Genomic DNA, 26,734 nt, shown 5'->3' with positions numbered 1-26,734 from the left:
AATTCACCAGGCAATTAATTTCCAAAGAAAATTCCACCCATGTGCACGACGCCCTACAAACAGACGTGCTGTTGAACGCAGGCATCTCGCGGCCCAACCGCTGGGCTCTCCCAGCAGCTGGCACGGAGCTGGTTCCTCACGGCGCAGACAGGGTCGTGACCCACGGGACCCTGGCCCTGTCCCCACTCCTCTGCACCCAGTGCAGGCCCAGCCAAGCCCCCACCTTGGGACCCTCTCTGGCCCAGGCCTGAAGGACTCTCTGGAGCCCAGGGTCTGCAAACCATGGCAGGCCTGTCTTGACAGAAACTTCCAGACCCAGAGCCTGTACGTTCTCCTTGGAGCTGTGTCCCGCCCAACTGTCCCTGGCTCTCCAGAGAGCTCCGTCCACCCTCTGTGGCCAGGCCTCCACACCTGCGGCCAGGACACTTCCCTGGGGGAAGCCGGCATGGCTGACACGGGCCGTTCCTCTCCTCACCCGCCAAAAACGGGAGGTGGTGCCACGGCCTGGGAGAAGTCGGCGTGGTCAGCGTGGAGCAGGGCAGGGGCACAGCGGGGCAGAGGGCGGTGTGGCCAGCGTGGCCCCGAGGGGGAGCCTCAGAAGCTGCAGTGTCGGCAGCAAGCCCGGGCTCGGGCCCTCGGCGACAGAAGGGCACCCTGGCACTTCCGGGGGTGGGCATCCGGACATTCTGCCACACGGCTGAGCCCCCCGGGCTCCGGGCCCCTTCCTGGGCTCTTCCTCTCCACCCTGTAAGTGACCTGGGCCATTGTCCAGTCCCAGGACTGCGTCCAGGGTAAGCCCGCAGCCCCAACGCCAGATGCCCGGCCCCGAGCGACACCCCCCGCCCGGGGGCTCCCTTGCACACCTAGCAGCCACCTCCCGCACGGTGCCTCGTGCTGTGCCTTCTTTCCCAGCAAACCGGGTGCAGCCGGCCACTGCCTGGACCAGAGCACCAGCTCTGCCTGCCGAGGTGACCCCTCCCCACGTCTGGCCCCGTGGAGCTCAGATGAGGTTGGGCACTCGAGGCAGAGAGGTGACCGCCGGGGCCGTGGGACAAGGGAAGGGGTTGGAGAGTCAGGAAAATGAAGAAGGTCAATGGGGCCCCTGGGGGCCCGACACGGTCTCCGGGCCGTGGGGACGCTGGCTCGTGGTGCCCTCATACCTGCCCCCCATTGATGCGTCTGCTTCCCAGGGCGGCCGTCACAAAGGGCCGCAGACCGGGCCACTGGCACCGCGGAATCCGATCCTCTGACGCTGGAGGCGGGAGGTCCCAGGTCCAGGGCTGGGCAGGGCTGGGGCTGTCCGAGGCCGCGGGACCACCTGCACCAGCCCCTCTAGTCCGGGTCACCTGCCTTGTCCCCACGTCTGCGTCTGTGTCCCCTCCGCTTGTTACGAGGACCCTCGGCACAGAGCTTAGGTCCACCCTGAGGTGAGCACGCCCTCACCTTAACCGACCGCATCTGCAGAGACCCTAGTCCCAAATACGGCCACACCCAGGCTGGACACACATCTGGAGGGGACGCTACTCAGCCCAGCGGATGGAGCCACTCCTGACCCGCTTCACGCACAGACAGGCTGAGTGACCGCCCCAAGGACGTGCCACTGTGATCGGACAGGACTCCCGGAGCCTGGCCATTGTCACCTCGCGTTTGCACGAAGGGCCGGAGGGGGTTCAGGTCCTCGGGCTCGGGTGGTCCCCCTCACGCCGCGGGTGCGGAGACTGAGGCCTGCGGTGACTCCGGTCCTGGGAGCCGGGCCTCCAGCCTGCGTCTCCCAGGACCATCGGGGCTGCGCTGGGTCCCCGGGGCGGCCGCGCTGGGAGCCACAGGCCTGTTTCAGGCCTTCCAAGTGGGTTTCTGGGCGCCTGCGGAGCACCGCCCTGCCCCGTGGTTGCATAATAAGCAGATCAGGGCATTAGGCGCCAGAGTTATTAAAAGTGAAAGATCCTGCAAGAGGAGACAAGGGATTCTCAGAGCCTCGTCTCCTACAAATATGTAATGAAATTTAAATTGAATCTGGTTTAAAATCATTTACCTTTTGACATCATGTATCAGTACACTAAGCATCAGCTGAGAAAGCAAATAACCTTTCAAGCAGGATGAAAAATTACTCTGTCTCTTTTGATTTCATGTTAATTTTCAAATTTAAACTACCCTAGAGCTCTCTGCTTGGGGTCAGCCCCTAAGAGCCTGTTGATTGCACGAGGTCCCGGCTGTCCCCTCTTGCGCCCCTCCCGGCCCGCACCGCGGACTCAGGCCCGCCCTCCCGAGCTCCTCGATGACTCCCAGGGGACAGGCGAGTGCAGGGGACGCTGGCCGCCACTCCAGGCTGCAGAGAAAAGCAGCACGTTCGTGGTCCTGGGGCCCCGTCCCTCCCCTGGGTACAGACACGGCTTCCGCGCAGGTCAGAGCGTGGGCCCGGCTCCCGGGGACTGTCCACAGAGCGCTGCGGGGGACACGGACACTGGGCGGAACCCCCCTAGCGTGACGGTGTCCTTGTGACAATGTACAAACCGCCATAACCGCCCAGCCCAGCGGGCCTCTGGAGAACACCGAAGCTTGAAGGGTTCTTACGGGCACGTGTGTGGTGTGGCGAGAGCGGCTTCTGGGCCACTGCGAGATGACGTCACAGGCGGCGATGACAAGCGGGGGCGGGGGGGTGGCTCTGGGCACCTCACTGCATGCACTACAGCCCACTGAGGCCTCCCGACAAGCCTCTGCCTCCGCTCCACCCCATTACACAGACCAGTAAACCGAGGCCCCGAGAGGCGAGCAGCTCAGCTGGGTCTCCATCACTGCACGTGCAGCCAAGACCCGGACGAGCTTCAGGAAACCCGAGAGATCGGCACCCAAGCGCCAGCGTCCGTGCGGCTCCCGTCCGATACTCAGAGGTTAGAACTCGTTCGTCTCGAACCAAGTCAGAACCTGCACCCACACACCCGGCCTTGGCCGTGATGGGCGAGGGGCGAACACGCTGGGGACCGAGGCACTGGTTTGCACGGTGCGAGCCCCGAAGCATCCTCCACTTCTGGAGCCTTCCCCCCAGCAGACTCAGCCCCGTTACTGTCCCATTTCACAGACCAGAGAGTTGAGGCTCAGAAAGCTGAGCGCCGCCCTCCGCACCCTCCCGGTGCAGAGAGAGAAGCGGGGCTCCCGTTGGAGCCCCCAAGGGCAACGGCGTGCCGACCCCGGGCCAGAGGGCCCTCGGGAAGTGGCTGGTGCTCTGCTGGGCCTGAGGGGTCCTCCCCGAAGCCTCCTCAAGTGCTGGGTGTGCTGGCCCGGCCCCTTAGGACCATGGCCGACTTCCAGGGGGGACGTGGAGCCTGGGCCCCCTTTGAGGCCTCCTGCCACTTCTTAATTAGCCAGAATAAACAAAGGGGCTTTTCATGAGGACTGTCCCCTGCGCTGTCACATGTGAGCGTCACTGGGCTGGAAAACAGAGTGGCCTTTGCCAGCACATCACCCCCACTGGGCCCAGAGAAGGAGGAAGGGGGGCACCCGGTTGGGGGAAGGAGGCCGGGGCCCCGGCGCTGGAGCACCGGCCCCCGGGGAGCACGCCCTCCAGCCTCAGGCTGCCACTGGGTGAAGGGATCCAGTGTCCAGGCGGTGGGACGGGGGAGGGGGCGGGAGCCCACGCCCAGGGTCTGCTGTTCCCCAGCCCGGGGCTGCTTTCCACCGGGACGCGATTCAAGGCCTCCAGGTGGCCCAGAGCCAAGCCCTGGGGCAGACGCCCCGGATGTCTGCGGGCCGGACACGCCGGCCTCCAGCGCTCGGGGCAGAGTCAGGAGCTTGCTCCGGGCCCGGGCGCACGCACAGTAGGCCTTCAGACACGGGGGGCTGGGCAGGGGTGCAGGCTGGGAGGCGGGTGGGGAGGGTCAGGGGGCACGGCGCCCATCATGTGCCCACCATCCGCGGCGCCCCGGGCCTGTCCGCCACCCTGAGCGGCAAGTGCTATAGGGCCAGAGGTGACACCGGCCTAGTGAATGTCCCCGGCAGAACGGTGCCCGGGGTCGCCCCCAAGGTCAGGCACGGCTGGAAGCCGCGTAGCCAGGCGGAAGCCAGGCCTGGAGCAAAGTCGCTGTCTTTGTTTCCCTGCTCGGGTGGCAGGGGGGACAGAGTGGGGGGTAGGGGGGGACGGAGTGGAGACTGGGGGGGGGATGGAGTTGGGGGTTGGGGGGGATGGAGTGGGGGCAGGGAGACAGAGTGGGGGCCGGTGGGGGGATGGAGTGAGGGGGGACGGAGTGGGGGGGGATGGGGGGGGACGGAGTGGAGACCGGGGGCGGGGACGGAGTTGGGGGTTGGGGGGATGGAGTGGGGGCGGGGGGGACGGAGTGGGGGGGGGAATGGAGTGGGGGGGGATGGACTGGGGGCAGGGGGGGATGGAGGGGGGGACGGGGTGGAGACCGGGGGGGGGGGGAGGACGGAGTTGGGGGTTGGGGGGGATGGAGTGGGGGCAGGGGGACAGAGTGGGGGCCGGTGGGGGGATGGAGGGGGGGGACGGAGTGGGGGCCGGGAGGGAAGACCCTGTGTCTGCTGCACATACCCCCTGCCCGGTCCAGCAGGGTCCCTCCGCCTTTGCTGCAAAAACCCTGTGAAGCGGGGGTCTCAGGGGGGACGGAGTGGGGCGGGCAGTGACCGCGTGACGGGAACAGGTCTCCTCTGGGGAGGCGCACGCGGTTGAGGACGCGGCAGGCGGTGGCTGGGCCGCGGTGTGAATGCGCCACGTGCTGGCGACACACAGGTTGCGGGACGGTCGACTTTGTGACGTGAGCTTCGCCTCCACAGAAACACCCCGCCAGGGCGCGGATTTAAAGGCTGCGGGAATGGGGAGCCCGGGGGGCTCAGTCGGTTAAGCGTCCGACTTCAGCTCGGGTCACGATCTCGCGGTCCGTGAGTTCGAGCCCCGCGTCGGGCTCTGTGCTGACAGCTCAGAACCTGGAGCCTGTTTCAGATTCTGTGTCTCCCTCTCTCTGACCCTCCCCCGTTCATGCTCTGTCTCTGTCTCAAAAATAAATAAATATTAAAAAATAAATAAATAAATAAATAAATAAATAAAGGCTGCAGGAAGAGCGAGCCTCCCAGGACCAGCGGCCCGGAACCACGCGGGGTGCCGCCCGCCCGCCGACCGCACAGGCTGCCTGGGGCGGGGGGCCCGGCTCGCGAAGGCCTCCCCTCGGTCGGCGGGCGGGGCCTCCCTGACGGCCCTGCAGCGTCCCCAAGCCCAGTGCCCCCAGCCAGGGGCCCCGTGACAAACGGGACAGCACATGGGCCGGGGACGCCCTGGAGAACTGGGCTGACCCACAAAGCTATGTCCACGGAGACGGCCTTCTGACGGCACCCGGCCCCCGCCCCACCCGGAAAGGCCCTCCCGCCCCCGCTCCGGACGCGATTCCGACCGTGACACGTGCCCGAACATCGCCTACGCCAAGGGCCAGGGGTCTCGGCGACGGAGATGGGGCCCGCGGGAGGGCTGTGCTGACATCACCAGGAAGGGGGATCGGGAGGAACCGTTAATATGTACTTAAACGTTCTTAATCTCCCCCAGCATATGCTGTTGCACCTAACTTTGATCAACTTAAGTGTAAAAACGTCTCTGTGCCTCCACTCGGGTTTTACCGCCATCTGGTTTAATTAGTCCTCGGGTAGCCCGCCACCGACTTAATGGCAGAACGCTGCCGGGCCGATCAGAGGGCCGGCTGCCACCACCAGGGCCCCCCCTGTTCCTCCCCAACCCACTGATGGGAGGTCGAGGCGGAGATACACCTGTCGGTGGGGTGGGCACGGGCGGTGAGCACCAGGGACAGCGGGCACAGGGGGACGGTGGGGCCGGGGACGGTGGGCACAGGGGGACGACGGGCACAGGGGGACGGTGGGGCCGGGGACGGTGGGCACAGGGGGACGACGGGCACAGGGGGACGGTGGGGCCGGGGACGGTGGGCACAGGGGGACGACGGGCACAGGGGGACGGTGGGGCCGGGGACGGTGGGCACAGGGGGACGACGGGCACAGGGGGACGGTGGGGCCGGGGATGGTGGGCACAGGGGGACGACGGGCACAGGGGGACGGTGGGGGCGGGGACGGTGGGCACAGGGGGACGACGGGCACAGGGGGATGGTGGGGCCGGGGACGGTGGGCACAGGGGGACAACGGGCACAGGGGGACGACGGGCACAGGGGGCGGTGGGCACGGGTGGGTGAGGCTGGCAGGACAGCCGCCTGGGTCGCCCCGGGCAGGGTGGGGTCTGTGTTCGGACCCTGGAGGAAGGACTCCTGCCCACAAAGGCTGGTGGAGATCCCTGGTGGCCCAGACTGGGAAGCTTTGCTGGGGAGACCTGACACGACCTCCTGTCTGAACCCCCTGAACCCCATCCTTCAGTGAAACCTGGGATGACCCCCTGTGGAGCCCCCGTGGAACCCGGTGCCTTTGCTCGTTCCTCCCTTCAGGCTTCAGACGCTAGTGTTCAGCAGGGTGTGGTGGTGCCCTGTGAATGGGCGACAGAGGCCCCCTCCCCTCCACAGAAGGCTTCAGGAGTGGCCTTGGGGTGGGCGACTGGGACAGTGACCTTGGCAAACCCTATTCCAGGAAAGGAAGGGTGGAAGGTGGAGAGCAGGGGGCGGGCAGGTGGAGGTGAGTGTCCGCTGAGAAGGCAAGAGAGGAGCCAGGGGGCCCAGGGCCGGGGGAGGCCCAGGCACCAGGGGAGGGGGGAGGGTGACGACAGGGGCAGGAAGCTTCTTGCACGGGGCGCCCGAGCCCCATGTCAGCCAGCTGGGCACGGCTGCGCCCCTGGGGAGGCCGGGCCCTTGGCTCAGGTCCGTCATCATCCTGCCACTTGCTGATGGGACGAGCCCACCCTTGGGCCCTCGTGGTTTCCCCGTAACCGTGGAAATGACGCCGTTGACCCTGCCTGCAGTTCTGCAGGCTGCAGATGATTTGCCACGGCCAGTGACGGCCAGGATCCGACGGCCCTGTTCTGTTTCAACGTTTTTGATGGACAAGGAGAGCCGCATACCCCAGTGACTTTCCCCTTTTGTCTCGTCTGCCAGGAAGCTCGGAGCTAAGTTTGTGCTCATTTTCAGGAGCTCCCTACAGCCTAGGCTGGTGACTCTCATCTGGGACCAGTCACCGGGCTGACAACGGGGAGGGGCTGGCCCAGGAGGCGCCCGCGCTGCCCAGCAGAGACCCACCTGGGGAGACGCAGGGGCCCTCTCCATGTCGCCTCAATGCACATCCACGGAAAGGAAGCCAACCGGCCCCACTCCTAAGGGACCAGGGATTGCGGCCACAACGCCTCACGTCTGCACTGTCCACAGGGACAACGACGACCCCACGCTGGCGCCCAGAGACGACCCGCGTGCAAAGGTCGGAGGAAACTCATCCCCCCACTACCAAGATTAATTTATTAAAAGATAATGGGTTTTCAGCGAATTTATTAATCAATTTGACAACGCCTGGGGATTGTAATATAAAAATAATCAGTTGGCCGCCTCACCGACGTGCGATGCCAAAAGGTGCCGTTTAATTCCCAGCGCCTACCGCCCCCTCTCCAAACTCTCTGCTATGCTGATTGAGACGAAGTTTTCGCAATTTGGAATTTCAGAGGAGCACGTGTGTGCTGCGTCCAGAGCCTGCACGTCCAGGCGGCGACTCGGTGGCCCTCACCGGAGCCCAGGGAAGAGCCCGGGCCCCAGAGCCAACCTGCGGCCAGCACGGAGCTTCCAGGATGGGGACACTGTCACTGGAGACCCGCCATCTCGCGCAAGGGCGATGGCACGGAAGGCGAGGGGGATGCCGAAGGTGCCCCTTGTCTCCTGTCCTGCTGGGCTGCCCTGAGTCCCTGTCCACGCTCAGGCCGCCGGGGCTGGGCACCCCGTCCCAATGGTCCCCAGCAGTTCCAGGTAGGGAGCCAGTGGACGGGATTCAGGAACTTCAGGGGTGGTTTTTAATGTCACTTGAAAGGCGGCGTCCAATAAATCAGAAGAGCAGCTTGAACCTAACGCATTATGTCTGTCAGTGGACACGGCAGGATGAGGCAGAGCAGGAAGGGGCAGGACGGGGCTGGAGGGGGCAGGACGGGGCAGGACGGGGCTGGAGGGGGCAGAACGGGGCTGGAGGGGGCTGGAGGGGACTGGAGGGGACTGGAGGGGGCAGGATGGGGCAGGATGGGGCTGGAGGGGGTTGGAGGGGGCAGGACGGGGCTGGAGGGGGCTGGACGGGGTTGGACGGGGCTGGAGGGGGCTGGAGGGGGCAGAACGGGGCTGGAGGGGGCTGGAGGGGGCAGAACGGGGCTGGAGGGGCCTGCAGGGGGCAGAACGGGGCTGGAGGGGGCTGGAGGGGGCTGGACGGGGTTGGACGGGGCTGGAGGGGCTGGAGGGGGCAGCACGGGGCTGGACAGCACTCCCAAGGCTAAAGACCAGCCACTGCTGCCTCCCCTTCCTCTGGGAATCCCTCTGGTCAGGAACAAGCACAGAGAGAGCAGTCATGACAGAGTGGACAGGTGCACACACACGGGGACACAGACCCACGCAGCAGACTCCCGCACACTCAGACACACAGACACCACACACACGTGCACATACACACACCTCCACGCAGGTGCACACGCCTACACACGCCCCCGGGGCCCACAGCCCATCTCACACGTGGTTACTTCCCCAGGTTTCTGAGCAGAGCAGAGGGGAGGACTCCCCGGCTGGAGAGTGTCCCTGACAGTGACGGGGGGTGGGGGGGGGGCAGCACATTTGGCAGCTTGTGGCCAGGGCCCAGCAGGCCACCCACCCGCAGGTGGAGGCCAGCCCCCCCAGTCCCGCCGGCGCCTAAAACAAAAGCACCCGGAAGCATGGCGGGGTCGAGGGGAAGACCCAGCCGGCCCTGGTGACCAGCTCACCCCCTCCAGACCATCCTCCCTGCCCCGGGCTCCCGGAGGCTCTGCACCCCCACGTCCCGGCACAGCACAGACCGGCACCGGGTCCTGGCCGACCCTGCATTGGGCTGGGTCACCAGACAAGCACGTCTCCACGGCAGGTGACAGCGGTCCTCACAGGACACAAGGGGTGCACCTTCTCCACTCAGGGGAGGCGGGTCCCAAGGGAGGGGGTTTTGCAAACAAGTGAAATCCCTTCTCTAAGCCCCTATGCACTTCGGAGCACGGGAAGGGAGTCTGCAAACACATGTCAGGCACCCTCGGGAAGGACACGGTCGCAGCACTCAGCCACCAAGGCGACAGGCCGGTGCAGCGGGACCTCAGGGCACGGCACAGGTGGGAGGCACCAGGAGAGCTTCCTGGAGGAGGGGTCTTTCCCCCAAATCTCACCGGGGCCTGAGCCAGACGCAGGGGTGTGGCTGGATGTAAGGACGGTGTCGCTCTAGAAGCAGTTCACAGTCGGGGCTCAGGTCACAATCTCGCGGTTTGTGGGTTCGAGCCCCGCATCGGGCTCTGTGCGGACAGCTCGGAGCCTGGAGCCTGCTTCGGATTCTGTGTCTCCTTCCCTCTCTACCCCTCCCCTGCTCACGCTCTGTCCCTCTCTCTCTCTCTCTCTCTCTCTCTCTCTCTCTCTCCCTCCCTCAAAAATAAAATAAACACAAAAAATTTATAAATAAATAAATAGAAGCAGCCCGCGGGAGAAACCCTGCTCATTCCCTCTCAGATCTGAAGTCTGCAATGGCTCAGTGAAGACCCGATCTTAAACGTGACGGGAAAGCTGTCGTCACTCACAGCGACTGTGTTTTCAAAACCAACAACTACTGAGCTTGTGCAAAACGTGACTCGGGGGCCAAGGCCGTGCGAAGCCCAGGGGTCCCCTGAGCCCCAGCCCTGGGGGGCAGCCGGGCCCTCCCCTGCTCTCCAGGTGGCCCCAGGCAAGACTCCGCTTCCCCGTCTGTGAAGCGAAGGGTTAACGCCGCTGGTGCTCCTCTGAGCTTTAACCGCATCCCGGACCGTGGCCTCCACACGAATGGTGACCGGGGACCTCCACGCATCCAGGCCCCCCCAGGCGGCGGTGACATCCTGTCCACACACAGGAAACCAGCTGGCCTGGCTCACAAAGCTGGGGTGCAGAGGTGACCTCCCCGCACAGCACCTCTGACCTCCTGGACGTCCTCCACCCTTCCAGGGGCCCCAATGCCGTCCGAATCGGCCCCGACCGTCCCAGGCGAGGCTTCCCCGAAGCTCCAAATTCTTCCCACAGGTGGCCCAGTGCTCCCTCCTGGCCGCCGGCTTCCTGAGCACTCACCTATACGAGCAGGTGCGGCCGGCCACCCTCCCTTGCTGTCATCACACCCTGACCAGGACAAAACCCAGCCTGTGTTTGGAGAGCCCAGAACACATCCCCTCCCCTGAACGCACGGCACACCCGGAAATGTGGCCTTGCTGAGGGAAAACCCCAGAGAGCCCACTGTTAGCACAAAGGGGGTCACAAGCCAGTGAACACATTGCAGAATGTTCTGCAGGGCCCGGGCTCGGGGTTGGGCCGACACGGGTCTGGGGGACAAGGATGGCCCAGGCCTTCCAGAGACCCGGCCGCCTGGGCTGCCAGGCCCTCCCTGTCCTTGGACCCCAGCTTGGGCCGCCCTCAGCAAGGGGTCCCCACGCCCATGCCAGCCCTCAGCCTGCACCCCAGTGGGACAAGTCCCCACCACCCTCCTCAGCCCTCCTCAAATCCCCCCTCCTGCTCCCACAGGACATTAAGGATGGGAACTCACTTTCCCAGGAAGGACACCTTCGTGAGCCACCTTCCTGTGACCTCATCACTTAGGCACCGAGAGGACAGGTGAGTTTACTACTGTGGCTTTAAAACAGAAGTAAGGGACCATTCTAGCTCCCTTGGAGTTATTTGTAAAATACTCACACAGAGCACGGGGTCCTGGGCAGGGGTCTGGACCCCAAGGGACCCCTGTCCCGGCCGCGTCGCTCCCAGGCTCTTGGTCTGCTCGGGGAGGCAGGTGCCGGGAGTAACGGTAGCCGAGGAGCTTTTGTGGGAGAAAAGGAACAGCCTGGAGCTGAGCCCCACGGCCGCGCTCCTGGTGACTCGGCCGACGGCCAAGGGAGGGAGAGACCAGCCCCAGGGGCCCCGCGTGCCTGTCTCCACCGGCCAGAGCCCGGCCCGCCCGGGCCGCAGCCGATGGCCCAGAATCCCGGAGAACCAGCAGCTCTGGGGTCTGAGTGTCGGGGGTCAGAGCACAGGCTCGGGGCTCATGGTCCTGCTCTGATCCACCTGCCCGGGGGCCCTGGGCGTGCCCCTTCCCTGAGCCTCGTCTACCTCTAAGACAGGAACACAAGCATCTCCCTCTGACGAGCGTCACGAGGATTCGCGGGGTGTGGAGTGCTTGCTGGATACAGATCCGCAAGGAAGGGCACAGCGAGGGCAGCGCACCCCTTTGCAACAGTGACCCACGCGGACCCTGGAAGCGCCACCGCCGGGACAAGCCTGCTGACCGGGTTCCCAGAGCCCCGACAAGGCAGCAGCACGTGCTCCTTTGTGCATCAGGTCCAGCCTCTGTCACTGAAGCCCTGAGCACAGGAATCTGCCAGGAATTTGAGAAGCAGAAGGGCTTCCATGGTGACCCTGGAACAGAGCCTGGAACAGAGCCTGGAACAGAGCCTGGGAAGCAGGATTCCCAAACCAGCCAAGGCCTCTAGGTGCAAACGGGGCATGAGGAGTCCCAAAAGGGGGGGGCCTTGGGGCAATCGGTCTCAGTCCGGGCTACGACTGGAACCACAAGACGTGGAGCTGACCTCGAGGACCCCTGTGGGCCTCAGATGTGCTCAGTTTCCTCCTGCACTTAGTGGACTGGAAGTTGCCAGAGGCCCTCCCACCAGGCAGGTAGCAACACCTGTTTCGGTTGGTCTTCAAAGTCAGGGTCAGACAGTGAGACCTTATGTCCACACCAGCTCCTGGTAGCCAGATCAGCATCAGGGCCTCATTCGTACTCAAGTGTAAATGACTGACGTCGGCCGTCAGTGCAGAGGAACACCTCTCTGTCCTCACCTATGTAGATAACAGGACAACGGAGAAACCTCAGAACCTCTGTGAGGTTCGTGGCCCAGCGTAAACAAGGCCCACACCGCGTGGACTCGAGAAGACAGAGGCACTGCCTGTCTGGAGGGGTCCGCCTCCTCCTGAAGAGAGACAGGAGACCTCTGGTGTGAGCACACACAGCAGGAAGAGGTGTGGGGCCCTGCTGGCACTTGCAGAGGCTCAGTAACTGTAGGGGACACAGGACCTCAAGTCCAAGGCCAGGGAAGCCTTCCGGAGAGCCAGGACCCCAGGGCACCAGGAGCTGTCCCCAGACTCCCGGGTCAGCCCTCGAACCTTCCACAGGCATCGTCTGAGTCCCAGGGAGACGGTGCTGAGCCAGCAGCCACTCCAGACAGAAATCTGACCCGCGAGGGCTCTGGATACGCAAAGTACAGAGCCGTGTCCTGCCTGGTGGCATCGGCTCCTCCAGATCTGGGGGACCAGACCCCTGCGGCCTCTCCCGTCCCTAGCTGCCCCGAGAACTCCATGGCCCCGTGGGGGTATCGGGGCAGGGGGCCTGAACCTGAGTTAAGTCACTGCTTTGCAATGGTAAGAAACGCAAAATGTGACACCATAGAAGGAGGTCCTTCCACAGTGGGAAACAGGTACATCCTCTCTGGCCTGCAGACACCCAGGGGCCCGTCTCCTCTCCCAGCCTCACGGAGAGACATCGGGGGGCCTCCGGTCCCCGCGGGCATCACCCCTACGTTGCCCAGGCCCTGAGAGGCTTCAGAAGCACAGATGAGACAAGGACACGTGTTCAGTCACCATGTCCCCACTGGTCAGCTCGCCTCGCTGGGCCGCAGCCCCACAGGGCAGGACAGGCTGGGCCGAGCATCCCCGTGACCCCACGGAACTTTCTAGCTCCCCACACGTCTGCTCGATGGTGCCACACTGTGCTCCCTTATTTTCTCTGAAGCGCGCCCGTCCCCATCTCTGGCCCCAAGAATGGAGATGAGCAAACGGGGTTTCAGGTTTCCAGCGGGTGGCGAGCCCAGCTGAATGCATTTCTGTTAACAACACAACACTCATTTTTTTTATAGTTTATTTCATTTTTGAGATGGAGAGACGCAGAGAGAGAAAGAGCACGGGAGGGACAGAGAGAGAGAGAGAGAGAGAGAGAGAGAGAGAGAATCCCGAGCAGGCTCCACACTGACAGCAAAGAGCTCAATTCCATGAAGCTTGAGATTGTGACCTGAGCCGAAATCAGGAGACAGACGCTTAACGGACTGAGCCACCAGGAGCCCCAACATAACACTAACTTTGATGACGACGAGTCTAGGAGGTCCACGGTCTGCGATGTGGCCACGGCCCGTGTCACACAGACCCAGATGGGCAGCGACAGACGTTAGAAGCCGCTGGGTAACCACTTGCAACGTCCCAGACGCTTGCTGTGCCAGGTTTTGCTCTTAGCTTGGGGAGCTCCCGTCTCGCATCGGCGGGCTTCAGACAACTTCGGGGGCTCATTCGCAAGCCCGCTCCCGGGCCTGGGTCGTGAGAACGTCGTGTGGTGTCCACGTGGTTTGGCTGGACGGGACACAAGGGTTCCCTGCACCCCTGGCCCCACTCCATTTCTCACGGCGCTGACGGGTTCAACCAAATGCCTCCCCCCACCCCGGTTCTCCAGCCTTGCTGGGGGCGTGGGGGGCAGAAGCCCCCTCCAGATGACAAACACGGGAGAGCTCAAGGTTGTGACGTGCCCTGGGGACAACGTGTGTCCCCCACACAGAGCGTTCCTCTAGCTGGCAGAGCCCCCCCCTCCCCGAAAGGAGCAGGTGGAGAAAGGAGCGGGTGGACTTCTCCCGCGTGGCTCCCCCCCCCCCCAGCCCCGCAGCCGCCGGGGAGCAGAAATTAGCATCAGGTAATTAACACCAGTCCTATACAGCCCATTAACGGTATTTAGGTACGTCTGGGGATGCACTCCCAGGTAATGGATACTACGGCAGAAAAATAATGTAAAAATGGAGCCAAAGTGCTTTTTTGAAAAGAGGCCACTCGTGTGAGTCCAGCGGCATTTGAGACGGCTTCCAAGGCATTGGCATTTCCGCCGTGAGGAAATCGTAAGGGGACGGTCCTGCACAGAGCCGCTCGACGCCCCCACGGATCGCCACAGCTCCAGCTGACGGGCCGTGTTCACACCAACCTTCCCCGGCATCTCATTGCGGCCATCAGATCGGAGGCCGCGAACACGGCACAGGCACTCCTCCCCGCTCCGTCCCCCGCTCTGTTGACAGGACGCGGCACTGAGCCAGCCTGAGCCCGGTGGCTGGGCCACGCAGAAGACCCTTCATCGCCCCGCGGGTTTGCACAGCAAGTGAGGGACCTGGGACCCGTCCACTGGCGAGGCCCCAGCACGGCTGTTCTGAGCACACACGAGCCTTCAGGAAAGAGGGAACGAGACGCCAGCCCTCAAGGCCGTCGGCAGGGACCCCGGGAGACACCCCCCCCCCCCCGCCCTGTGCTGGCACTCACCGGCCCCTCCCCTGAAGTTCCAGACATGAAGAAGATCGGGCAGGTGGGACTGGGTGGGGGTCCCTGCAAGTTCAGAGCCCCGACTTCCCACCCCTTCCCTGCAGCCGCGCACCTGCAGCCTTGTGCGGGGACCCACGGCGTGCAGAGGGCAGGAGGATGTGCCGCCTTCCTGCCCCGCAGAGGCCCCCGAAGCGGTGGGGACAGCACTCCCAGAGTGGGAGCGGGGAGAAGACGGGCCAGCTCAGCCTCCCGCTCACTCCTGGCGCCTCCAGGGCAGAGAGAGGAGGCCCACGCAGGCTCCCCTGCTCCATCTGGGTCCCCACTGCTCCATCCAGGGCCACACCATCACCCCGTAGCAGGGACAGCACTCTTGTGTGCAGGCCCAGTGACCAGTCAGGATCCACAGGCTGCCCGCCGCGTGTCCCAGGGCCAGTGAGGCCTCCCGGGTCAGCAGCAGGGGTCCATCTGCACCTCCGATGCGAGACGGACATCGGCTGTGTTCCAGAAGAGCCCCCGTGGCTGCACGACCAGACCCTGAGCCCTGAGCGGCCCGCCCTGCAAGTTTCCTGCCGGCAGACGCCCCCTACGCCCCTAAGATGGTCCACTCAGTGGCAAAGTGAGGTCAGCAGGGCTCAGGCCTCTCGGGAGCAACACATCCACCTGCACACATGTCTGCTCCCCCCTCTCCCCAGGCACGCGTCCCCTGGAGAGGTGAGCTTGGTCCCGGGGGGCAGGGAGGGAGGTCACCGGGAGGAAGGCGCAGCTGCCCTGGCCAGGGGGTGGGGGGTGCCAGGATGGGGTGGCTGAGAGGGGCTGGAGGAGGAGGCAGGGCCAAGCGCCCCGGCGAGGCTGGCTGGCTGGTCTGAACCAGGGGACCCCCGGGCGGAGGCCATGGGGTCAGAGTGACCGTGCCAGAGGGATGGGATGCTGAGCCGGGACCCTCTGAGCAGCTCCCCACCCCCCCGGCTCCCCGGCTGAGACCCAAGCCACCGCCCCCATCTCTTCCTCACGCACCCCTTCCAGGGCGAACAGCAAACGCAGCGGGCCCCAGTGAGCTCCAGGGCAGTACCACAGGGCCCAGAACCACCCCCCCGGCACCGACCAGCCCTGCCTGAGCGGCTGGGAACCCTGAGGTGAGGCGGGCGCTGGGGCTCTGTGATATGGAGGGATGTCAGCCAGGGCAGGGACCAAAGGAAGGTGGAACCCAGCTCCCGAGCGTTACTACAAGCCGGTCCCGGATGACTCACTTCTCAATTAGCCACCTCGTTATGGGAAGAGCCTGTCACGCCTGCTAAGTGTCAGGGAATGTTTTGACAGGATCTCCTCTCCAGCCCAGCCAGGGCGGACGTGGGTACCGCACCAGTCTCCCCGCAGCGTGGAGGGTCCCCGCACGCGCTGTGTGCTCAGGGACACCGGCTCATCAACGTGCGGGGGCTCGCGCTGCAGCAGGTGACCCTGGCGACCCACCCCCGGCTGAAAGCACACTCGAGGTGTTTGTCTGGCGATGCTCCTACTTTATTATGTGAACGACAGGCCAAATCCCACCGGTCCTTCGGCCCAAAGAGCTGAAGCAGAAAACAAACAACAGTCGCTGTGATGCGGCGGGGGAGGGGGCCGTGGCCTCCGCGTCTGCCTCCGCGGCGGGCACGAGCCCCGCCAGCCCGCGGGACTCAGCTGTGTTCTCGGCCTGGCACAGGGGTCAGCACCCTCAGCTTGGGAGGGAAACTGAGGCCCAGCAGGGGAGTTGCGGGACGTGTCTGTGTTGTGCACGTGCACGCTCACGGACACAGCACAGAGGGACGGGGCAGGGGAAGCAGCCAGCAAAGGAAGCCGATGGGCCACACCTACGGATCCCGTCTCCGTGGCTGGGAAAATCTTTAGGAACAGCCAACCTCGACCTTTCCTGTCTTACCGAGCAGGGCGTCTCCGGGGACGGCTGACCCTGTGCGGGGCCAATAGCAGGTCCGGCTGGAGACACACAGAGTCTGTGCACCCTGAGCCTGGGGGCTGCAGGGAGCACAGGCACCCTGGTGGCCAGGAGGTCTGAATGGTCCCCCAGCGGGGGCCTGCTGACCCCGGACGCCCTCTCCCTGCACGGGGCTCCTTGGCCCAGTGACAGGGCAACAGAAGGGGCACGCTGCAGCCCCTCCAGGGTAGCAGGCTCCGGCTTCCGCCAAAAGGACTGAAATAAAGGCATTTCTCAGCAGCCAAAGGTCCTGCCAGTGGCAGCAGAACTTTCTGGAGGGAAATGCACTGAAGAAACATGTTCCGATGAGCTCTAGGCGGAAATCTCGGGAGTCACCTGGAGATGACCTGACCGCCCCCCGGAAAGGAGAGAGTGATTAAGCAAGCGGCTGGATGACAGGAAGGGCAGGTGGGCTCCCCATCAGCACAGGGCCAGGCCTGTTTACTGCCTCCAAATGGCGGCATCACCATCAGCAACACGGTTACACATGCGACGCGCAGAAATTGCAACGCAGACGACAGACTGCAAGCGACGGGTGAACCCTGCGTGGCTTCCCGGCTCTGGAAAACAGACGTGCGTGGAAACGTGTGGAGACACCTCCTGTCCCAGCCGACAGCCTTTCCAGCAGGCTGGGAACGGCTGGGAAGGGCTGGGGAGTGCGGTCTGGGCAGGCGGAGAGGTCGAGGTCGGGCTGGGTGCTCCACAGCCTGGAAACCCCCCAACGGCCGGCCATTCAGCCACAGATACAGCCCCGCGGTTGTCACCCTGCCCGCGCCGAGCCCCAGGCCCAGAGTCTCACTCAACAAACCAGGAAACACCGGTGTGGGTGGGTTGACTGGGGACCCACAAACTAGAGCAGGAGTCCCGGCCTGGGGACGGGGCTGGCGATGATGCTCAACAGCCCGCGGTGCCCAGGACGGACGGCCCCACCTCAGGGACACCCACACGTGCGCAGTGCTGGGGACAGAAACCCCGAAGCAGGGGGATGTGGGAAGAGACCAGTGTTCAGGGAGCTTAACCGTGGAGGCGTCAAAGCGGGAGCCACAGAAAGGAGGTGAGGGTCACAGGAGCGCTTCTGACAATGTCCTACCAGGGACGCTTGACAAAATACTGAGCGTGTCCTCAGGGTTCCACACTTTCTCCCTCTTTTTGTTCCCCTTTTAAATCTTTTTAATCATTTCTGGAACTGCGGAAACAGATTGATCCTCGAGGATCCAGCCCGTTTTCAGACATCCTCTCCAGGCCTGTCCCCAGGCATTTGACCACGCCCCCAGACCTCTGGCCACGCCCCCAGGCCTTCAACTCCGCCCTTCCTTCAGCCCCGCCCTTAGACACCTGACCACGCCCCCAGACCTTTGATCACGCCCCCAGGCCTTCAATTTGGCCCAGCCCTTCAGCCCCGCCCCTAGACATTTGGTCACGCCCCCAGACCTTTGGCCACGCCTCCAGAACTGAATCCACTGTGGTCAAAGCTTCAGGGTGCCAGGATCAAGGAGTGTTTGCTCCAAGAATCAGGCAGTCAGGCCCCTAGCGGCCGTGTCAGGGCCAGAGCTCAAAGCCTAAAACAGGATGAAGGGAGCATTCACTGCCCGGGGCGGGGCATTCGGATGAACAGCACCGCACAGGGGAGGGGGATGAGGCCGTGTGTTCAAGGGAGGCTTCCTGGAGGAGGCTCTCTCCCAGGGCCAGTCCAGCTCACGGTGCCTGCCTGCAGTCAGCAGCAGTTCAGGGTGCTACCCCTTGAGAGGACCCGGCAGGTAGTGAGGGAACATTGCAATGGCCCAGGCAGACCAGGCTGTGCGGGTGAGAACAGACACACACACACCACCTTCCTAAGAAGGGAGGCCCCTGGTGGAGGCCTCGGGCCGGACTCTGCCAGAGCAGGACAGAGGCACCCAGAGTCCCACCAGCAAGGCAAGATCTGGCTTTGGGAGGCCCGGGGCGACGCGAGGATGCGGTGAGCGCTGATCGCCAGAGGAGAGAGGCACAGAGCTTTCAGTCAACGGGGAGCCACGGGTGGGGTGTCAGAGCGGCCAGCCTGGAGGCAGAGGCCCCACTGAGGACGGTGCTGAGGCGCCCAGGAGGGGCTGGGGCACAGCAGTGAAAGCAGACCTGGAGGACAGCAAGACTCATTTCGGAGGAAGACGTGCAAGCAGGCCGGGCGCAGGGACGGCCGAGGCGGGGCCCCGCTGACGGCCAGGCAGGAAAGAGGAGCCGCGGGAGGGAACAGGGGTTCGGGGCCAGACCCTGGGCTGCGGCCTGCCGTTCTGAGGTTGGGGCTGGCTGTGACCAGAGAGGGCAAGGGTGCCAGCAGAACAGTGTGCCTGGCCCAGGCTGCATGTGCCCTGCCCGACTGCCTCTGCTTTGTGCTGACGTCCAGTCCCCTCGGGATGCCAGCCCAGGAAGCCTACCATATCCACCTCTTTCCCGGAGCCCCTAATTCCCAATCACCGGAATCAACGGGAGGCCGAGGCTCCTGCCTTACACCGGTGCCGGGGGCTGGCCCTCCACCGCCCCTGCCTCATGCAACAGATGTGGAAGGACAGCCAGGCGCCTCCGTGGGACCCCCAGGCCAGTCCCTCCACGGGAGGCCCACCTGTGGCAGGAGACCGCCAGGGACCAGGGACGGGAGGTGGCAGCTGTGGCTGGGAGAGAGCTCTCCCAGGCAGACTCTCACTAAGGGGCCACCTTCCCGCCAGGCCCAGGCCATTCTCCGGGATGCGGCTGGTGCGCTGTGGGGAAAGGGCCTCCCCAGAGACCGGAGGAGCAGGGCAATCTGGAGGGGTCCAGCTCACCCCGCTGGAGACAAAAGTGTTTGCACCCTTGGTCCCGGCAGCCACTTTGCCCCCGGAGCCCTCCACCACATCCACCAGGGAGTAGGGGGAGAAGGGTGCTGCCGTCTCCCGCCAGCGGCTTGGCGTTTCTGGACAGCCTGTGCTGCCCGCCGGGAGTTTCAACGCATGCTCCCAGGCGGGTCTGAGAAGCTGCAGACCAGAGTAGGAAGGCAGCGGCCGGCCCTCGGGGAGCTGGTGGCCCTCCACCAGCTGGTGGCCGAGGGACGCCCTGCAGAAGCCACAGGGCACTGGGGCACCAGCCCCAAACTCCAGCTCCAAGGGTCTGCGAAGGGCGAGCAAGGGACACCGCTAGATTCCATTGGCCTCCTGTGCCAGTGTGGGCCCCAGAGCGCCGCCAGTGACGCTCCCCCCAAACAAATGACAACGGGCGGGTCCACGGGCCCTCGCCTCTCCCGCAGCTGTCGCTCCAGCCTCCGATCCCCCCACAAGCAGGAGACCCCGATCTGGGTCCTCCTTGTCAATCTCTCGGCCGTCACCCACGCTCTGGGTGACAGGTGGCATTCTGTAGAGGTCATTAACTCCAGAGCACCACATTTTAATGCAGAAACGAGCCCTTCTAAATCGGCACAGCTGCGAAGCTATATAAAGAAATGGGGATTTTAATGTTTTGCTTTTCTTTCCTTTTCTAGTGCCACATTATCATAACGTTTCCCCATAATTACGTCCATAAAAGTCACCTGAAAATACTTCATGCCACGAAAGTTGATCTACACGTGTCATTCAGTGGATGTCAAGTGGTGAGTCCCGAGCAGGAAATTCCAGTGTGGGATTCAGCCAGGAGGCCTGGCGCTGAGCAGACCCGGTGAGGCAGGCAGTGGGACGCAGCCTCCTTCCGGGGATCCGCTGTCCTCTGTCCTCACTGGCAAGAGTGAGGTGCCAGAGACAACCCTGAGAGGCCGTGCGTCCCCTGTTCCCCGGACACTGATCCCCAGAACACTTGCCCCCGAGGGTCTCTGCCCGGGAGGATGCTTCCGTGAGTGAACCCCCCTTAGCTCGTGAATGTTCGGGCAACCAGCCTGGCTATTTCAAATCCCACAAACAGAGGTGACTTATCTGTATGAAGTTGAAAGGGAGAAGCACTACATTTTCTCTAGCCAGAAATTCATCAAATAAAAACACACAGGAAGATAAAGAAAGAAAGAAAGAAAGAAAGAAAGAAAGAAAGAAAGGCCTTGAGATGAAAGAAAGAAAGACCTTGAGATGAGATGAGAAATAAACTTGTGAATGGCATCCTTTCATTAAGCCCGGTATTCTCAAATTTACCTCTCCAAGAACCCCAGAACTAAAATTTGAACAGCAGGAAAGTAGCACATTCTAATCTCTCCTAACTATGCAATAAATTATATTTGTAAAGAAAATGCGGCATCAGAGAGCCCACGCTCGGTTAGTATTCTAATGGATTAAAAACAATTCAGAAGTTGTTTGTAATTTCTTCTCGTCGTTGCAGCCGAGGATGTGAGATTTAACTCAAAGCTACAAGTCAATTTTGATGGGATTAATTGGGAAAAAAAATCCGTGTCAGAAATCCCTGCACGCCAGGAATGTGTGCCCACCAAGCTGTCTCCAAGGGGGAGGGCACGGTGCTCTCCACCTTTGGACTGAATACTGCATACAAGGTTCAAAGTCAAGGCTTGGCGTCCTACAGCATTCCATTAGCTCATCATTTTCCCCGTCTCCCTCGCTGGCGTGATGGCCACGGTGCCGGGAGCCAGCGAGGAAAGACCACATGCTCAGCAACGAGCACCCGGCCACAGTCAGACCACTGTGGTCGCCCCAGAGCGCCCCACTCCTTGTTCGAACCACATCCGGTCCCAGCCCTCTGCTCCAGATATGCCAAGGGTAAGAGGACAGAGACCAGCTCTTTCTGAGCCACAAGGAAAGAGGCTTCCCCAGATGAGGACATGGGAGTTTCAACTTTCTCCTCCAAGCTCGACATCCCCCAAGCCAACGAATCCCTACCCCCCAGCCCTGCTGTCCAGAGGATGTCCCGACACCAACACGTGTGCGTCTTCAAGAAAGCCACCGAGGACCCCCTCCCTCTCTCTGCTCTTCCTGGCAATTCTTCCCCAATGGGAGAAAATGACAAGACCGTGTCACTATAGCAACTAACCTAATTGGTGGACTGTAGGTATTTCTCCCGCCAGAGGGTGGAGCCCATCTCCCTACACATGAGTCTCAGCCCGCTGGGCCCCGAACGGCACAACATCCCCTCACTGAAAACCAGGCCAAGAAATAATCCAGCTTTCTTTCAGCAGCGCCGGAAAGTGAACACCTTCTGGGCTGCAGAGAAACGCTCAGATTTAATAGGCAGGATAATTGAATCCTGCATGATACTTATCAGTTTCCCTAACTAATATGATACAAATATATCTGCTCCGTAACACAAAAACATTTTGGGTAATAAAAATCCTGACTGATAACAAAAACAATTTACAAACAAGGATGCTGACTATTCTCACTCATCCCAGATATATTGGAAAAGAGAACGGAAATCAGAAGAACTGTTTAATTGGCATTTCATGTGCTTCATCCATTCGAAAAGAAAAAAGTGCTGTTGTTGTTTTCTCTTCTGCAGGACGGCTGTTCCACGCTATAAATCACGATTATGGCTATTCTGGATTTTAGTAAACTGTTTTAATTTCTCGAGTGCATTTCCGGTGAAATGGGGGGTGGCCGAAAATATCTTATCTTATCGTCAATTATTCCATTACACGGAAATAGCAACAACCACGAAAATGTGCTTCACGCAACCTTCCATTATTAATGATTTCTGCTCCTCCGAATATAACGCGTTACCCAATGTCCTTGTTCCAGCGGAAGAGGTGTTTCCAGAACGCCAGGGAGGCTGTTGGACGGCAGGCTGAGGGTGCTGCGGGTGGGGACCCCTGGGTTCCAGGGGTGTCTGGGCACACCCCCGGTGTGGGGGGTGGGGCTCTCTAACCCCAGTCCTGCCAGGGTGTGAGTGTGCCGATGAGGCGCAGCGGGGAGTCGTGGCCCTGGGAAGGGGGGAACCAGGGAGGCCCTGGCAGCAGGCGGGGGTGTGCAGTGTTGAAGCCACGGCCAAGGTTGTCCGGTACTTAACCATCAACAGTCTCTTTTTCCCACCTGCAGGGCTGCCTCGCCGCCCGCTGCAGGGCAGGGTTCTCACCTGGGACCCAAGGACGCCGTGGCCAGCGCTGGCTAGGGACAGCGCCCCCGGGGGTGGGGGGCTTGGGAGCCACAGTCCCCTTCCCCAACACTGCTGACTGAGCCCCCTCTCCCCTTATGCCAGCAGGAGGAGCCTTCAAATGGAGTTTATCTGCCATTAGCCCTTTGCACATCACCAAGGAAGCCGCGCCGGGGCTCCGCTCTCGGGAACCCTGTGAGCGTCGCCCGAGGGCCGAGATGGCCGCGGGGAGCCGGGGCGGGCGCGACCTCCGCCCCAAGCCCCGGCCCCCTGCAGCCCGGCCCCGGGAGTGGCGTCGGCGCCCGCTGGGCATCTCGGGTCACGACCCCGCCGTGGCGGGGGGGGGGGGGGGGGGGGGGGGGGGAGGGGGGAAAGGGGGCTTCCCGCCCTGCGCCCCCTCCCCGCACCGGGCGCCCGCCTCCCTAGCAACTGTGGGCCGCGCACAAGGGGGCCGCAAGAAGTCCGGCGATTCCGGCTCCGGCGCGGGTCTCGCTCGCGGTTCGGGCGGGCCGAGCTGTCCCAGGACTCGGCGACCGCGCCGCCGCCCGGGTCCCCGTGTTCCGCCGCGGGCTCGTTCCGGAGACAGCGGGAGGCTCGGACCGCGAGCGGGGAGGCCGGCACTTCGAGGTGGTGGCGCGGGAGCCAGGCTCGGCGCTGGCCTCTTTTTTTTTTTTTTTTTTTTTTTTTTTTAAGAATCCATATTTTTCCATCACCTCCCGCGCCCATGGCAGCTCTCCATGACAGGTGTTCCTTAGCACCCGTCCTTTCCTCCCGCTACGAGGGGAAGGGACCGGGAGCCTGTGCCAGGCGGCCGGCCGGGGAACCGACCGGCCCGCGCCATCCCGGCCCCCGGAGCCCGTGCCCAGGACGCCAGCCACTCCCGGCCACCCTGGCGGGCTGCGAGCCTGTGCCCGGAGCACTGACCACCCACCCCCACCGCAGCCCGAGGTTGCGCCCGGGACTCCGGCCACCCCCACTCCCCCACCCCCGGGCGCCCCCCGAGCCCGTCCCCAGCCCCAGCCCCGAACCTCGCGGCCCCGCGCCAGGCCAGCCGGCTGGGTCACCGGCTCGGGTCCCCGGACACGACTCCAGATATGCCCGCGGCGGCGGCGGCGGCGGCGGCGGGCCCTCTCCACGTACCCCACCCCTCACTTCTCTTTTTTTTGAGAAAGCGCCTGGCGAGTGTGCTTCCCAGGCACACGGAGGCTCCGGCCACGCGTCCGAGCCCGAGCCCCGCTCCCGCCGGGGGCACCCCGTTCCCGGCTCGGCCGCCGCGTCGCCCCCGGTCCCCGGCGGGAGCGTCGCCAGCGGAAAGCGCTGGGCCCGCCCGCCCCGGACCCGCCGCCGCCTCCGGAGCGCGCTGCTCGGCTCGGCCCGCCGGCCTGGACCGGGAGCGGCGGCGGCGGCACACCCCGGGCGGCCGCGGGCATCGCCGCGCCACCCGGGGCCTGGCGCCCGGGCCCTGCCCCGGAGTCGGGGCGGGAGGCTCGGCGGCGGCGGCGGCGGCGGCCGCTTCCGAAGTGCCGGAGAGCGGGGAGCCCGGGCGGCCCCTCTCCGTCCCGGCCCAGCGGGAAGCGGCGGGACCCGGGGACGGCGCGCCGCGAGCGGGCAACTCCGCACCGACTCCTGGCGGCCGCCGGGGCCGGGGCCCGGCCCGGGGCCCGGGGGCCGCGGGTGGGGTGGGGGGTGGGGGGCCCTGCCCTGCGGGGGCCCGGGCCGCGCGGTACTCACTGCAGTAGGCGATGAGCAGGCTGGCCAGGATCATGAACGCCCAAAAAGTTGAGGACATGCTGGGCAGGGCGGTCGCATCTTGCCGGCTGCCGGTCCTGGGCGATGGCGCCATTGAAGCCGCGGCGCCCGCGCGGGGGGCAGCAGCGCGTCTCAGCAGCCGGCCCTGCCCGCGCCCCCGCGCCGGCCTCCACGTGCGGGCCCCGCGCGCGCCATCCTCCGCCGCCGCCGCCGCCGCCGCCGCCGCCGCCGCCGCCGCCGCGCCCGGGCTCCGGCCCACTGCGCCCTGCGCCGGCCCGCCCCGCGCCTCGCCCGTGCCCGCGCCCGCCGAGCCCGCGCCCGCGCCCGCGCCCGCTTCCGCGCCCGCGCCCGCCGAGCCCAGGGACGTCGGCCCCGCGGCTCTGGGCGTCGCTGCGCGCCCGGGATCGGCGCGCGCGGCCACCGATAGGAGGGGCGCGCGGGGCGCGCGCCCGACGCCGCCGGGTCCCGGCGCGGGGCCCCGGGACCGGCGGGGGAGGCGGGCGGAGGGGACGCCGCGCCCAAGCCGCGCCTCTGGATGGCGACAGAGACGGCCCGGCGCGCCCGCTGCCTGGGCACCAAGCGGGGAGGACAGACCTGGCCGGCGCGAAGTTTGTGGACTTGGGCTGCGGTCCCCGGGCGCCCCTACTCCTTCCCGCAGAGGCCCGCGACGCCGGGGCCCAGAGTTTACCGTAAGTATAGGGTGCTTTGGGCCCTTCCCCAGATGCGGCTCTCACCCCTGTTCTGGGTTGTGCGCCGGTGTCCCTGAACCCACAAAAGAGCACACACGGCCTCAGACCCGCCCGGAGTCCGCTGAGGTCAGCACCCCCGAGGGCTCCCCCTCCCCCCGAGCTCCAGCGCTGCCAGGCGGAGACACACGTCCCTAGAAGCAGTCTCCTTGTCCCCTGCCCGGCGCCTCCACCTGTGCCCACTGCCCTGGCCCTGAAACGCTGTCTCCTTGCCCCTCACCTGGAAAGGCCCCAGTCTTCTGTCTCCAAAGTGCGGGTGCTGATCTCCTCTGGGTGGACTTTCTGAGCAGGTAACAATGACTGTAATTCATTGGGTTTGCATAGTTAAAGGTCATCAGTAGAACTGATTCAGAGGGCAGTGGATTCCGTACATCCTTTGAGGTCAGCTTCCCCAGCCCCGCTCCTCTCTCGGGTCCCCTCAGCAAGACGAGCTCCCGAGACCAGATGCTCGCCAGGCAGCCCCGGGGTACCAGGGGAGCCCCCGCGGCACCCAGCCACGGTGCCCCGTCCCCTCACTGCCTTCCTGCCGGTCAGCGGAGGTGCTAATGTGAGCCCATCCTTCCTCATCAGAGCACCTTCTGATCCCGCACGAGCAGGGGACTCCAAGGACCCCATGAGGCCTTGCTGGACCTGGATACCCTTTCCCAGGGGTCACTAGAGGGCCCGATGCAAAGACGGTCTCCGGCATCGCCCGTCACCTCGAATCCCCGCCCGCCGGGCCTCTAGGAGACCGTGGAGGCTGTGATGAGCGCTGAGGGCCCGCGGTGGCCCAGTGAGGACGCCTGTCCAGCTCCAACAGTATTCCTGCTGTAATGTGAGTGTGTCCGGGAAGATTTTCTTCATAAATTTTTCTGTTCCTGCTTAATTAAAACAGTCTGACTTCCCTCCTCAGTGTCCCCCTGACACGCTTCCTGATTCCCTCTGCTGGCATGCAGGCACCACAGACCCTGGGCTCCTGAGAACCTGGGGTTGGTGGGGGCAGGGCCCTTCTGGAATGTGCTGGGCTGGTGTCCGCCCTCTGGCCCCTGGAGGGGCTCCCTCGCTGTCCCTGCAGCTCCCAGGGGATGCCAGGATCTCCAGCTCTTAAGTTCCCCCCTTTGATGGCAGCCTTTCATCCTGTTCAGAAGGAAGTCACTCTTTCAAATGTGACACGTTCCATTTCGTCCTGTCCATTCTGAACTCCTGTTGTGTTCTGGACATTCCCCCATCCAGCAGCCATTCGTTGGGCACCTTCTAGATGTCACTGCTGCAGGAGAGGAATTAAACAAGACACACGCTTTCTGTTCCCTGGAAATGTGTGCTCGGTTTGGGAAATGGATGAGGAAACTGGCAATCAGAGCGCAGTGTGGCCGAGCCGTGATGGGAGGGGCTCATCCGGCAGGGGAAGAGCACTTGGCCCCAGATCAGGTGTGGGGCGCTGGGAGGGTGTGCCAGGGAAGCTTCCAGCAGAGCGGTTTTCAAACATGTTTAGTGCCGTCCGTAGAAAGAGCACACACAAACACGCACGTGAAATGACAGTTTCACAAAACAATACCCACACTCTCAATACTCTGTGCTGTTTTCCACTCTGTCCTAGTTCATTCCTTAAAACACTGGTTGTCCACCAATGCTTGTGTTTACTGCAGTTTTCTTTGCCGGACAAGCACTGTTCCAGGGGAGATGTGGTCTGCGTTGAATGTGGGAGGATAAACTAGAGCTGTCACACCAAAGGTCAGAGGAACCCGGTGACAGTGGGCAGTGGGGGAGCCCCAACCAGAGACAGGGGTACG

The 26,734-nt window shown here is 63.8% G+C and overlaps 1 protein-coding gene across 1 annotated transcript in view; it reads right to left on the bottom strand.

Annotated features, from left to right (window-relative positions):
- TAFA5 (TAFA chemokine like family member 5) overlaps positions 1 to 24,313 on the bottom strand; it is a 189,151-nt gene extending 164,838 nt beyond the window's left edge. The window contains exon 1 of the mRNA XM_042944686.1: positions 24,202 to 24,313. Coding sequence (XP_042800620.1) covers positions 24,202 to 24,313 — 112 coding nt within the window. The remainder of the gene's footprint in view (positions 1 to 24,201) is intronic.
- Positions 24,314 to 26,734: the final 2,421 nt, after the last annotated feature.

This window comes from Panthera leo, chromosome B4 (assembly GCF_018350215.1).
Source record: "Panthera leo isolate Ple1 chromosome B4, P.leo_Ple1_pat1.1, whole genome shotgun sequence".
NCBI classification, from domain to species: domain Eukaryota; kingdom Metazoa; phylum Chordata; class Mammalia; order Carnivora; family Felidae; genus Panthera; species Panthera leo.
The sequence above is the reverse complement of the archived record's forward strand: the minus strand, read 5'-3'. Positions and strand labels throughout refer to the sequence as shown.